This window comes from Martes martes, assembly GCF_963455335.1.
Source record: "Martes martes genome assembly, chromosome: 1".
In the NCBI taxonomy this organism is placed as follows: Eukaryota; Metazoa; Chordata; class Mammalia; order Carnivora; family Mustelidae; genus Martes; species Martes martes.
Genome location: NC_137888.1, coordinates 161,747,562 through 161,760,963, shown reverse-complemented (window position 1 = coordinate 161,760,963; position 13,402 = coordinate 161,747,562). Strand labels below are relative to the sequence as shown.

Here is a 13,402-nt window from a genome sequence, read left to right as displayed (position 1 = left end):
ATTGGAGCACAAATATCTGAGTCCTTGACTTCAGTTGTTTGGGTAAATATCCAAAAGGGGAATTGCTGGATTATATAGTAGAGCCATAAAAGTCGAGGAAACGCCGGACTGTTTCCATACTGGCTGCACCATTTTACATTCCCACCAGCAGTGCATGAGTGTTCCAATTTCCCCACATCTTCATCAACACTTGTTTTGTGTGTGCGTGTTAATTTTGAAGCAGCTGATGGGTATGAAGCAATGGCTCATTGTAGTTTTTCATTTGCATTTCTCTAATGAATAATGATGTTGAAAACCTTTTCATATGAGTATCGGCCATTTAAAGTTCTTTGGAGGAATGTCTACTTAAGTCTTTTGCCCACTTTTTTTTTTTTTTTTTTTTTAAAGCGGACTCTGTGCCCAGAGTGGAGCCCAACATGGGGCTTGAACTCATGACCCTGAGAATTGAGCTTAGGTCAAGAGTCAGATGCTTAACTGACTAAGTAGGCCACCCAGGTACCCCTTTTGCCCAGTTTTAAATTGTGTTGTTTTGTTTTTGTTATTGAGTTATAGGAATTCTTTATGTATTCTGGATGTTAACCCCTTAACAGTATATATTTTGTAAATACTTCCCCCCATTCTGTAGGTCACTTTTTCATTGTTGATCACATCTTTTTATGTGTAGAGGTTTTGAAGTTTGATGTTGTCCAATTTATCTCTTTTTACTTTTGGTGCCTGTGCACTGTTGAATTTTAATAACATATAAGCTCTAAAATAATACACTTACAAAACTTAGGCTGTAGTAAACAATGTATTATACATGGATGTTAATTCAGGAAATTCCTAGTTACACAACTGGCTCCCCAGACACATGGATTTAGCGCATGTTTTTGTTTCCAGAGTAAGTTTGTAATGTTTTTGGCATTATTTGAATTTGCTTTGGGGATAGTTATTGTCTCCAATCTCTAGGGCAATACACACTCCTATGTTTACACAGTAATTTCAGAATAAACAATGATAGTATAGTGATTGTGAGGACAATGAAATGAAACCCTTTGTGATTCAACCATTTTGTGCAACCACTTATAATTCTTATTTGGTTCAAATTTTATTTAAAAAAATTTTTTAAAGACTTTTCCATTTATTTATCTTGGAGAGAGAGAGAGAGAGAGGCAGAGGGAAAGGGAGAGAGAGTCTCAAGCAGACTGTGCACTGAGTGCAGAGCCCCATGGGGGGCTCCATCCCAGGACCCTGAGGTCATGACCTGACCCAAAACCAGGAGTCGGACATTCAACCGACTGTGCCACCTGGACACTTTATTTGGTTTAAATTTTAAAACATGCAACAGAATGCCAACCACAAGGGATAATATTTTTGATTAGTGCAAGTCTTACCTTATACTTGAACTGTTTTACTGAATCTGCATATTAACCTGAATTGGAAATTTATTTTTTCATTGTGTCTCTTTTTTATTTAATGGTCAGTACACTCTAACGTTATTCATTATTGCAACAGGCAACTACGTAAATGTAAGTTAAAAAATACATTAATGTCATTAATCATAATCCACTGTCTTTCCCTTTTTTGATGGTAATATTTTATTTTTTATTAAACACTTTTTTCCTTGCAGACTTAAAGCTCAATAAAACAGCAAAAAAATCGCTTTCCCAGCCATTATTATGTTGCATTTGATGTTCACTACTGAAAATAAATTTAAAAAATGATCCTCGCTAGGATGTCAGATACTGGAGACATGAGGTATCTAGATGTGTCCAGGCTGGGAGAGGGGCGTGGGAGCTACAAGTAAGAGGTGACACTGTGTGGTAAGTAGGGATGTCTTTTAGGGCCTGAGGACTGTGGGAAGGAGTTTGGAGTCTCTTCCAAAGGCATCTGGGAGGCTCTAGGGGACCAACTGGGGGAGGAGTGCACCGTGATCTGTGTTGACTATTGCGGCTCCCGCGTGGAGCTGCGTGGCCTGGCTGGGGCATTTTGGGGAAGCCAGGAGTAGGATCTGCCCTCCTCTGGTTTTGGTGCCGCGGAGATGTCTGCCAGTGTCAGGCTTCGCCAACTGGGTTGACATATGTAAGCCTGAGCTTCCGAGGGGGTCTGGCAGCGTGGAGCTATAATCAGCTTCTCGGTGGTCAGAGTGCTTGGGGTTGAAGGAAGCGAGAGGCTGAGGATGAAGGGCTCCAGCAGCCCACAGGAAGACCACAGATTCTGATGGAGGATGAACGTGGCAAGAGTGAGACCTTCCCGAGTGAGAGTATATGCATGAACAGAAATCAGATCCACAAGCAGGCAGCTTGTCCGCACGTTGATAAAGAAGAGCAATTTCTATAATTAAACAGTGCCATTATCTTACACGCGATGATGTTTTGGAAATCGTTTTGCAAAGGCTGGAGCCATTCCAAAGCTCCCAACCTCTTTCTTCTTCTTCTTTTTTTACTGAAATGCTGAGTGTTCCAGCTCAGAGACCCACGAAGGTTCATGTTGCCTCCCCCTTTCCTAAATTCCCATGACCAAAACCTAGCTGCAGACTCATCTAGCTGCAGACTCGTGCAGCAGGGAAACCATTGGTGCTGTGGTGGGTGGTCAGAAGTATGCTACACGGCAGGCAGACTCAGCAGGAGGGGGCTCTTAAATACATACCTGTATGTACTCTGATGATAAAGGGGAAACACAGAAATCACCAGAGGAGAAGCAGAGATAAAGGGGAAGCCTATAGATTAAAGGCTTATTTCAGTCAATTGCAATATGTGAATCTTACTTGGGTCCTGATTCTTAAAACACAAACTATGAGAAAAAAAAATGACAGGAGGCAGTTGGAAATTTGAACTCACTGGATGTAACTGAGGAATCATTGTTAATCTCTTGGATGTGACAAAAGTATTATGACTGTGTATATATAAAAGACTCCTCCTCTTTTAGAGATACACACATTGAAATACAGACGAAATGATAGGATCCCTTGGATTTGTTTCAAAACGACATGGGGCGGAGTTTGGGGTGATCTGCAGAAGGCACGGGATTGGCCATGGATTGTGGTCATGGGGCTGAAGGGTCATGGGTTTCATTATACTACCCGATCTACTCTTGTGAATGTTTGAGATTCTCCACTGCAAAACTAAAAAAAGAAATTCTTGCAAAAAGATTGCGGATAGGCTCTAATATGACAACGTCCCATTAGGGAAAAAGTTACTGGCCTTTTATTTTTTTGCAGATTTACTTATTTCATTTTAGAGAGAGAGAGAGAGATGGGGCAGCGGGAGAGGGAAAGAGAGCATCTCAAGCAGACTCCCCGCTGGGTGTGAAGACAAAGTGGGGCTGGATCCCACGACCCATGAGATCATGACCCGAGCCAAAATCACGAGTTGGATGCTTAAGTGACTGAGCCACCCAGGTGCCCCTTGCCTGCCTTTTAAATTATCCCTCCACCCTTATCCACTCAAGGAACAAGGCCCTTTGATTGGGCCAATCTATCTTCCATATTGTCTAGTGCTTGATCATATCCCAGGTAAACAGGGAAAGCAGGCCTTGGGCTCTGAGCCTTTGGTGGGACACAGTGTCTGTGTGTAACTTGATGGTATCCCTTTGTCTCATTGTATTTATTTTTTGGCTGCTTCTGTTTTTGCAACTGATACTGGTTTTCTATTTACAGATGTGACTAAGTTTTCTTCTTAAATACATGTATGTAAACAATCTCATTTAAAGACAAATAGTACGGAGGTGCCCAGGTGGCTCACTCAGTTGTGTGACCAACTCTTGATCCCAGCTCGAGTCTTCATCTCAGGATCGTGAGTTTGGGCCCTATACTGGGCTCCATGCTGGGCGTGGATCCTACTTAAAAAAAAAAAAAAGCGTACAGGTGGTACTCAGCTATTGTAGAATTTTTTTAGAGTGGGGGGAAATGACAGACGTGTGAGAGGCATTGATACCAGTCACAGGAAACATTTCCTTATTTTACTTATCATGTGGACAACCATCTAACACAAATCTGAGGTCTCTTCCATGCTGAGGTTCTCTGTTCCTGAAGAAGGTGGTCTGCTCAGGCCCACCATCTCCTTGAATTTCAGATAAAGCACTTGACACAGAGAAGGTGGGCCAATGGCAGGCAATGGAAATGGATCACACAGAGAAGGCTGGCTGCCAGAATGGACCCCAACTGGGCCCAGACACCATCCATTACTAGGTTCAGAGTCAAAGGAGGGTGACAAGTATGAGGACAATGTAAAGGGGAAAATGTTTTATCTATCATTTTGTTTCTTCCCATTGGTTGTTTTCTGCTGGGGGAAATTTCCTGACTGTCAGGGGGTCGTCAAGTTGTGTCTACCCAGATCCTTTTTTTAAAAAAATTCTTTTTAAAATTTATTTGAGAGAGAGAGAGAGAGAGCTCACAGGAGTGGGGAGGGCAGAAGGAAGTGGGAGAGGCAGACTCCCACCAATGGTAATGTCTTGCAAAACCAGAGGAAAATACTGCATTCAGAAAACTGACACGGCTACAGTCAAGATATAGAACATTTCTGTCACCACAAGGATTTCCCCCATTGAGCTTCTATAGTCACATCACACCCAGGCCCACTTGGGCAGACCCTCACACTTGGCAATCACCCAGAAGCTCGCCATTTGTAGAACTTTGTATGTTGTATGTATGTATGTATGTTGTATGAATGCAGTCATACAGTATGGAACCTTTGGGGATTGGCTGTTTTTCCCTGGAGATTCATCTGAGGTATCCATTAGCTTTTTCCTTTACTGCTGAATAGGACTGCATGGGATGGGTGGACCACAGTCTCTTTAACCATTATCCGTGGAAGGACCTCTGTGCTGTTTCCATTTCAGGGTTACTCTGAATAAAGCTTCTATGAACGCTTTATGGACAGCTTTTACTGGTGAACATAAATTTTCACTTTTCTGGGATAAATGGCCAAGAGTATGTATGTTTGTTTTTAGTGAATTAATTGTCATATTTTACAATCACAATATTTCACCTGTGAAAAAAACCATGTTCCTGATTTCAGTAATCACAACATCTGGAAAGATGGGGCACAGCAACTCATGATCCTAATGGCCAGAACACTCCAATCCCCTCATGTCCTGCCTAGTCCCTTTCTCCTGGTTGCCAATTTAAGCGGCCAAAATTGGAAATGATGAGTTTATATATATATATAGATAGATAGATAGATATAGATCTCTATCTAGATATAGATATATCTACATCAATCTATATATATATAAGTACAACTGGGATGAAGTGCATATAGACATATTGATCTAAAGATATATCAATCTATAGATATGTATCTACATCTACAATTTCTCCACTCAAGCAGAAAACACTGGTTGCCTATGGGGAAGGGCATCTGGTTATGTGACAGTGAGTGGGAGTCACTGTTACTGGGAGCCCTTTGGGGCCTTTTTAGTTTAAACCATCTGTGTTACTTACTCAAAAATGAATGAAATGTGAAAACAAGAACACTGAAATTTCCACATGGATTCCGCCTCTGGTGCTGCTTTCCCCATACTGACTTCTCTGTTTCTTCAGAGAAGAGAACCCATTGGAATTTCCCCCCCGCCCTACAGCACCTGGTTCTACACTGGGAAAGCCCCCTAGCTCTGGGATCTAGTTTCCCTTAATGCACACATTCCCTGGTCTGAGATCTTAAGGCTTTGATCACAAAACATACCCAAAACACATCCAAAAGCCCGATGACCCCTGGGAGGCAAGCACACACATGTGCACCTCTCTGAATCCCAGAAAGGTTTAGTGGCCACCTCCTCCAAGAAGCCTTCCCAGCCTGATTGAGATTCAGCATCTTCTTCCTTGTCCTGCAGTGGCATTAACGTGTGCCTTTCTGGTTACAATTCAGTGCACACTTCCTGAACCTTTTACTAGAGCTGGGTTGGTACACCCTTGCCCCACCCCTTTCCTGACCTCCCACTAGACTCCCCCCCACCCTCTGTGCGTGCAATGGATGAACATTTTAGAAGCACTGATGCACGTTGTGGCCTCTGAACCCGCGGCTCATGCAAGTCAGGACAAAGACCTCTACAAACCATAGAGCACAAAATGTAGATTGAATTTAAGAGCTAAGATTTCTGCATGCAGACGAATTCAGTGATGCTGAACTGAGGGGAGAGGGGGCAGAGTGTGCTCTGGCAGTATCGGCCCTGAATCCACCCTTTGGGTAACCTCCCTGGGACTTACAGAAGACAGCAGGTGTAGCACAGAAAACAAGGGCTTTGGGATCTGAGAGCCCTAGCGCTGCCCTTCTTGTTGGGTGGTCTTTGGGCCACTTAGTCTGTTTCCTCCTGGAGGAATGGGGATCATAAGTTCTCTCTGGCAAGGCTGTGTGGAGGTTAAAGTGGGAGGAAGCACCCTGCCGGCTTTCAAGTGCTTCAGCGGTTCGCTGCTGCTTATGGTACCGGGTCCCTCTTCTGTAAAGTAAGACCGGGACGAAGGGCATCTCGGCACTCCGCATCCCAGACTTCCGGGGTGCCTGTCCCTTTGCATGTTGATGGTCAGTCACTCTGACCGAGCGCACTGTCATGGTCACGGGAGCTCAGCGGCCTCGTTTGCCCTTCTCCCAGGCCCGGCTCAATCGCCCGAGGCGCTGAACAGAGCCGAATGAATGACTGCACGAACGGCTGGAAGGCTCCACACTGGCGCCCAGTAACAGCCAGCGAGTTTGAAACCACGGGGTGTGAGCGTGGAGACCAGAAAACTGCGCAAGGATTCCCCCGAGGTCGAGGGGTGCCCGGCAGACGCGCGCGTTTAGGCTGACTCCTTGTGGGCGGGCGCCCTAGCCCCTCATTCCGGGCCGGAGCGTGGCTCAGGCTCGGGCCCCATCCCCCACGTGTCCCGGGGCGCGTGCCCCATCTCATTACCCACCCCCCTCCCCCGCCCGCACTGCGTGGCCCAGGGCGCGCGCGCTCCAGACCCTCCCTCCGCCCGGCGTGGTCGAGGGCGCGCGGGCCCGGGCCGGGGGTGGGGTCGCCGCGGGCTCGGCCCCCTCAGTTCCCGCTCTCGGGCCCCGCCGGGGCCCAGGAAGTGGCCCTAGGCCGCGGCCCACGCTCCGCCTCCTCCCTCCGGAGCTTATCACCTGCTGGCCCTGCGCGCGCGGGCGGGGAAGGAGGGCGCGAGGGGGAGCGCGCGGGCGGCCAGGCGCCGGGTCGCCGGAGGTGAAGCGCAGCGAGGATGGCGGCGGCGCTGGGCCGGGGGCTACCGCTGCTCCTCCTCGCGCTGTCGGTGCTGCTGACGCTGGGCCCCACCGCCGCGGCGGCCAAGCTCAACATCCCCAAAGTGCTGCTGCCCTTCACGCGGGCCACGCGCGTGAACTTCACGCTGGAGGCCTCGGAGGGCTGCTACCGCTGGTGAGGCGCGCGGCCCACGGCCAGGGGAGGGAGGGCCCTGGGGCCGGGGAGGGCGGCGGGCGGGAGCGCGCTGCAGGTGCGCCGGCGCGTGGAGAGCGCGACCGCAGCTCCCGGGACTGGTCCGGCGGAGCCTGCGGGCACGCGCGGCTTCCGGGCCGGGGCGGGCGCCCGGGCGGGCGCCGGGGCGGGGCGGCGGGGTGGCCGGGCGCGCCCCCAGCAGGCCCGGGCGCAGCAGGTGCGCGAGTGCGCGCTGTCCGGGCACTCGGGCGGCGGCCAGGCGGTCAGGGCCGGCCGGAGCGACCGGCCGCGGCGGACTCGGCGGCGTGCTCGCGGGTTGCCGCCACTGCGCATGGCGCCGCCTGGGCCTCCGCGCCGCTGGGGCTGGAAGGCAGCGGGGCCTGGCCCGCAGCTAGCTGTTTGTGGTTTGTGCGCCAGGAGGGGCGCAAGAGTCCGTCTGACATGAGGAACTGCGTCGGATGTTGCGGAGGGCCCAGGGAAGGCCTTACCAGGAAAGGGGGTCTTCAGGACTTCCCCTGTAGGGAGAGGAAAGCACTAGAGCCCCGGGGATGGGGGGTCCACGTGGTCTTACTTCCCCTTCTTGTCCAGGATTCCGGGGAGCAGGTTGTCGAGGCCCTAGTGTGGAGACGCAAGTGTCTTGATTTTGTCTAGTGATGGGGGACTCATCTCCCGTACCGGACTGGTGTGGGAATTGGGTTTGTGGAGAAGCCTGAAAGCCATGTGTGGGAAGAATCCTATACGATGTTCAGCCTCTTTGGGAGGAACATAAACCTTTGATGAAAGGTGTTGCGTGGGAAATCCTAGAGGCCCATTTTACAGATGAAAAATGAAACGCAAGGAATGGTTGGTGATTCACCCCACGTTGTCCAGGGTGGGGTTAGGCTTTATGCTCAAAACTCGGGCTTTTCTCGACAACTCCCCTCCTGGCTTCCTGGGGGTACTCAGGAATTCTACATTCATTGTGGGGCGGTGGGATCTTGGAAACCCCAGAAACTAATGAAACGAGAGGCCCCTCTGCTCCCCCTTTTTCCGCCTAGACAGAGAGACCTGGCTGGGCAGGGTGATGTGGTCCAGACCTTCTGTCCAGCAGACTGAGAAGAATGCAGCTTTTACTCCCCGGGTTGGAGACAGCCCTGGGTGTGACTGCGGCCTCACCCACACCTCACAGCCCCACCTTGCTACAGATGAAAGGAGGCTCTCTTTGCCTCGCCCTTTCTCTACCTGTTTGATGCCTGGGTCAGATGACCGAGGTGTTTCCACTGTTACAGAGAACCAAATGTGTGCGTGTGTGTTTCAGGTCTCTTTGCATATTTGTGCATGTATGCAAGGATGGTCCCCCAGAGCATAGAGGAGCATTCTTCCTCAATAGCAGTAGTTGAGGCTATTTATTTTCAGAAAGTCAGCCTTCTGAAATAAGGTCATGCTATGTTAGCCAGTTGTATTTTGGGTTTAGTGCATTATGCACCTGGAGGGGTCTTGTTCCTGGCTGGGTATCAGAGGCTGAACTTGGGCTTAGGGTTTTCTGTATCCTTGACTAAGGCCTTGTCTCGTGTGGGGTGATGAGCTGTTCCGTCCATACTTTCAGGAGATACGTGCTCGTTCTCTGGCTGAACTCGTCTGTCCTTCTTGATATATGGGCAAGAAAGAGGAAGCCAGTTATTAAAAACAGCTGCCTTCAAGTGAATCCCTTTGGATATATTTGTATGCAACTTCCTTTGAGATTCTGTAGCTGCACTTTTTTTTTTTCCCCCTGAAGTAACCTTTTTTTTCCCCCCTCCAAGTACATTTTCTTTTCTGAGAGAGTCTGGTGGTTTTTAATTTGCTCATATAGCTGCTTGGGGGTGGGGGGGGAAGCAGTCCTAATTTCTTATGCATCAGAGAAGTGCTAATACCTTATAACTTGTTTTGCATCTGATCCATAATTTTTATTGCAAATGTGTGACTGCTTAGCTTAAGCGTCTCCTCAGAGGTGTTGTGATTTTCCCCTTCACAGGAAAATCTCCCATCAATCAAGCATCGAAAATACTTATTTTTAGTAGTGCTGCTCCTACTTGAGGCCTCTGTTGCTTTGGTTTTTGAAGAATCTCCTCTGGAGATTTTTAAGAGTTGGCAAGCAGACAAAGCTATGTATCCTCAGTTATCTAAACCTGGGAGGAAAATATCCTCTTCATTCAAGAAGTTCATTGTTAAGTCTGAGATGAAGACCAAAGTATAAAAAAATTCAAACCCTCCTGGACCTTGGGGGAATTTTTGCTCACTCCTTTGAATTGGGGGCCAGGCTCCAGCATGTCTCAGCCAGTGGCTCTAAGCTCATTTTTCCCGTTTCTTGGTTAGGACATCAAATAATCGGACAGTTTTCGGGCTCTAGGAGCCTTAGAGATCCATGTAGTCTGAACTACCCACATTGTCCTCTGAGCCTCTGAAAAGGAGGGGCTCTGCGTGATATCCCGTAAACGCAGGTGGCCCCCAAGTAACAGTGGTTTCACTTAGATTTTTCAACTTCACAACAGTGCAAAAGTGATGGGCGAATATAGAAACCGTACTTGGAACTTTGAGTATGGCTCTTTACCCAGGCTGGTGACATGCAGTACACTTTCCCTTGATGCTGGGCAGGGTCAGCGGCCACAGCTCCAGGCCACGTGATCACAGGGTCAGCCATCAATACCCTTACAGCCATCCTGTACTCCTACAACTTTCTGTTTTTTCATTTTCAGCACAGTATCCAGTAAGTTACATGATACACTCGGCACTTTATGATCAAACGGATTTGTGTTAGCGGATTCTGCCCAACTGCAGGCTGATGTCAGTGTTCCCAACATGGTTAGTGTAGGCCAGGCTCCCACAAGGGGGGGGGGCTGGTGTATTAAAGATACTTTCGACTTAATGATTTTTTTAAAAAAAATTTTATTTATTTGTGTATTTGACAGAGAGAGAGAGAGCACATCAGGGGGAGGGGTAAGGAGAGGGAGAGGGGGATGTGGAATCACAGAGCCGGGAGCCCCATGTGAGGCTTGATCCTAGGACCCTGGGATCATGACCTGAGCTGAAGGCAGATGTTTGACAACTGAACTACCCAGGTGCCCCTCGACTTAACGGTATTAGGTTGGGTCTTTCGGGGCCTAACGCTGTCACAGGTAGAGGAAGAGCTGTGGTGATAGTCTCTGGGTTGTGTGGAAACTCACAGGGACGCCCCTGTTCCCCCCGCATTCAGGGACCTGAGACCTCTGATGCATTTGCTGGATGCTGATTGAATCCTTCCCATTGCATTGCTGGTTATATGAGACAAGTTTCTTATCCTTTTTTTCTATTTTGTGTTACTGAAAGTGTTCATTAGGTCTTTTTTTTTTTTTAAAGATTTTATCTTTAAGTTGTCTCTACCCCTAACATAGGGCTCGAACTCACGACCCCTGAAATCAAGAGTTGCATACTTCGCCAACTGAGCCAGAGCCAGCCAGGTGCCCTAGGTCTTTTTGTTGTTGTTGTTGTTAAGGTATCCTTTTATATACAAAATGACATTACACGGAAAATTGGGAAGGTAGAGAAAAAGAGAAATATACCATAATCTTTCAACTTGTAACAGGGCTCGTCACCGCTTGGGCTTTCTTCTAGGCACAGCTTTTCGCCCTTGGAGCTTGTACTTGGTGTTTGGGCCCCTCGGTACCCTCCTCCGCCAACCACCAGCTCACATTAAGACTCAAGTATTTTATTCTGGTGCTTTGTTATCTTCCTAAGCTTTAGGTGTCTGAGCACCATTCTGCTTGGTAGCTGTTCCATCATCTGCCCATGCCTTTCCCTGTGATTGAAGTCCCAGGGTGTTTTGGTTTTCCCAGTGCGCTGCCCCGTCTTGGAGAAAGTGAGTGTCTTCGGTTGGTTTCCTGGTTGGGTGTGTATGTCAGGGGGGTTGTTGTGCAACCTCCTGGGGCTCTGGGTGGCCGGGGGTGTCTGACTGGATGGTGAGGGGAGGTGGTTGGCCTGGTAAAGGGCATCCTCCAACCCCCACTGAAGTGCCATGCCCAGAATTCCCCCCCCTTTCCTGCTCTGGAAGTTCTCCCCAGGGCACCCCAGAGCTGCCTGGAGTGTCTACCAGGCTTGGTCCTGAACCAGGGTGCCCTTCTCAGTCACGGGGATGAGGGTTCTTGGGGAGGCAAATGGGAGCCCTTCCGGCTGCATGGGTCCCCACTCGGTGGGCTTGTCTTCAGTGTGTGTTGTGTCCCACACACCTCAGATCCCCCTTGGGAATCCGTGGGTTTGAAAGAGCCAGCAGTCCCTCTGTCCTTGCTGACCTGTAGTGGTGCAAAGTCCAAGGCCGGCAGCACCTCCCTCCCTGCGCCCCCCCCCCCCGGAAGGAAGCAGCCGAGTGGGCCCCATTACAGCCTGGGGAGAGTGGGAGAGAAAGAGGGAGGGGAAGAGTTTCCTCTGGCTCTTCCAGAAAACCCCTCTACACACCGAGCCAGGCTGGAAAGTCATCCAGCCTGGCTGTCTTCTGCTCAGAGGAGGCAGGAGAACCCAGGGGAAACTGGAGAATCAGGCACTATCATTAGAATAAAAAATTTACACTGCGAAAGCTTAACCCCAAAAGTGAGTTTAATTCAGCCAGAGGCCCACCAGTGCTCACTGCGAGGACCCATCCTGCCCAAATGCCCTGGGGAGGGTGGTGGGGGGGCAGCACTGATCAGCGATGACAGCTGGGGGTCCGCTTTCCAGGTGAGGAGTATTTGTGACTTAGAGCTAATCCAGGCACCGCTCTGGTCCTGGGTCGTGGGATAGCGAAGAAGCAGATGGCACTTCCCTGGAGCCTAGAGCTGGCCGGGAGGGTCCAAGAATCAACCCAGATGAAAGCAATGGCTGCATTTCTTGTGGCAGTAAGTCTGCAACAGACATAAAACAGCGGGCCGTGAGGCTTGCGGAAGACGGTGGGGTGTGGTTTTGGATGGGCTGGCCGGGAGAGCCCTTTCTGGAGCTGACCTGGGACCTGAACGGGTACCGGCCCAAGGCAGCAGCCCGGGCCTCTCTGGCAGAGCTCGCCAGCAGAGCACAGAGAAGGCGTGCCGGGCAAGGGGAAGGGCGAGGTTAGAGAGGCTGGCAGGGCCAGGCCATGTGGAACCTTGTGGGCTGTGGTGAGGAGGCAGGGAGGGGCTTGCCGGGGTCAGGACTTGGGCCATGGTGGCGGGGACCAGCTGGCTCTCAGGGCCTTGCTCTTTGCTCTGCATCCGCCTTGAAGGCCGCCTGCAGGGCTGCTGGGGCCTTGCTCAGTACCATCCCACGGCGCATGGCGGGAGCTGCCGCGGGCAAGTGTGTGTTTACTTGAGCTGACCTGGTCCTGGGTTGTTTTCTTCCTGCTTCCTTCGTGGTCTGCGCTGCCAGCTTCTCTGGGTGGCTTCGTCCCTGCAGGCCTGCCCCTGCCACAGAGGGGCCGGAGTCCTCAGGTAGATGGTGGGGGGCTGTGCTTCCCTCTGCCTCCACCCACCCACCCCTCTTCTTTGTGCATCTCACTTCCCCTTCCTGGTCTCTTGCTTTCTGGCCTGAGCCTCCCACGTCCTTGAGTTCCCCTGCCCAGCTTCTGTGCCTGTGTTCTGAGGAGCGGGGAATGCCCCGCTGCAAGGCAGTGGGGCCCCAGAGCTCCCAACGGACACACGGTGTGTGAGCGGCCCTCGTGTCACATTGGGAATGGGCGAGATTTACCCTTTGGAAATCCACTGTCAGTCCTTTAGTTCCTCAAAATTAAAGCTTATTTCTAGCACCAGTATGCTATTCACCTTTTTTGTCTGTTTGCTTTTTAAATTGTGGTGAGATACACATGTAAAATTTACCATCTTAATCATTTGTAGGTCCCCAGTTCAGTGGCATGAAGTACGTTGTCCCCATCGTGCCACCCTCAGCACCCTCTACCTCCAGGACTTGTCCATAACCCTTAACTGAAACTCTGTTCCCATCAGACAGGAACTCCCCCTCTGCCTCCCCCCACGGCCCCTGGAAACCACCACCGTTCTGCTTTCCTGAACATCTTTGAATATTTGCCTGTCTCCTGAGAGCA

At 50.1% G+C, this 13,402-nt stretch overlaps 1 protein-coding gene across 1 annotated transcript in view; it reads left to right on the top strand.

Moving 5' to 3' along the window:
* Nucleotides 1-1,714: 1,714 nt before the first annotated feature.
* Nucleotides 1,715-13,402, top strand: part of NUP210 (nucleoporin 210) — a gene marked incomplete at its 5' end in the record, with an annotated part of 107,296 nt that continues 95,608 nt past the window's right edge. The window contains 3 exon segments of the mRNA XM_080811331.1: nt 1,715-1,737; nt 6,900-7,164; nt 7,166-7,350. Coding sequence (XP_080667457.1) covers nt 1,715-1,737; nt 6,900-7,164; nt 7,166-7,350 — 473 coding nt within the window.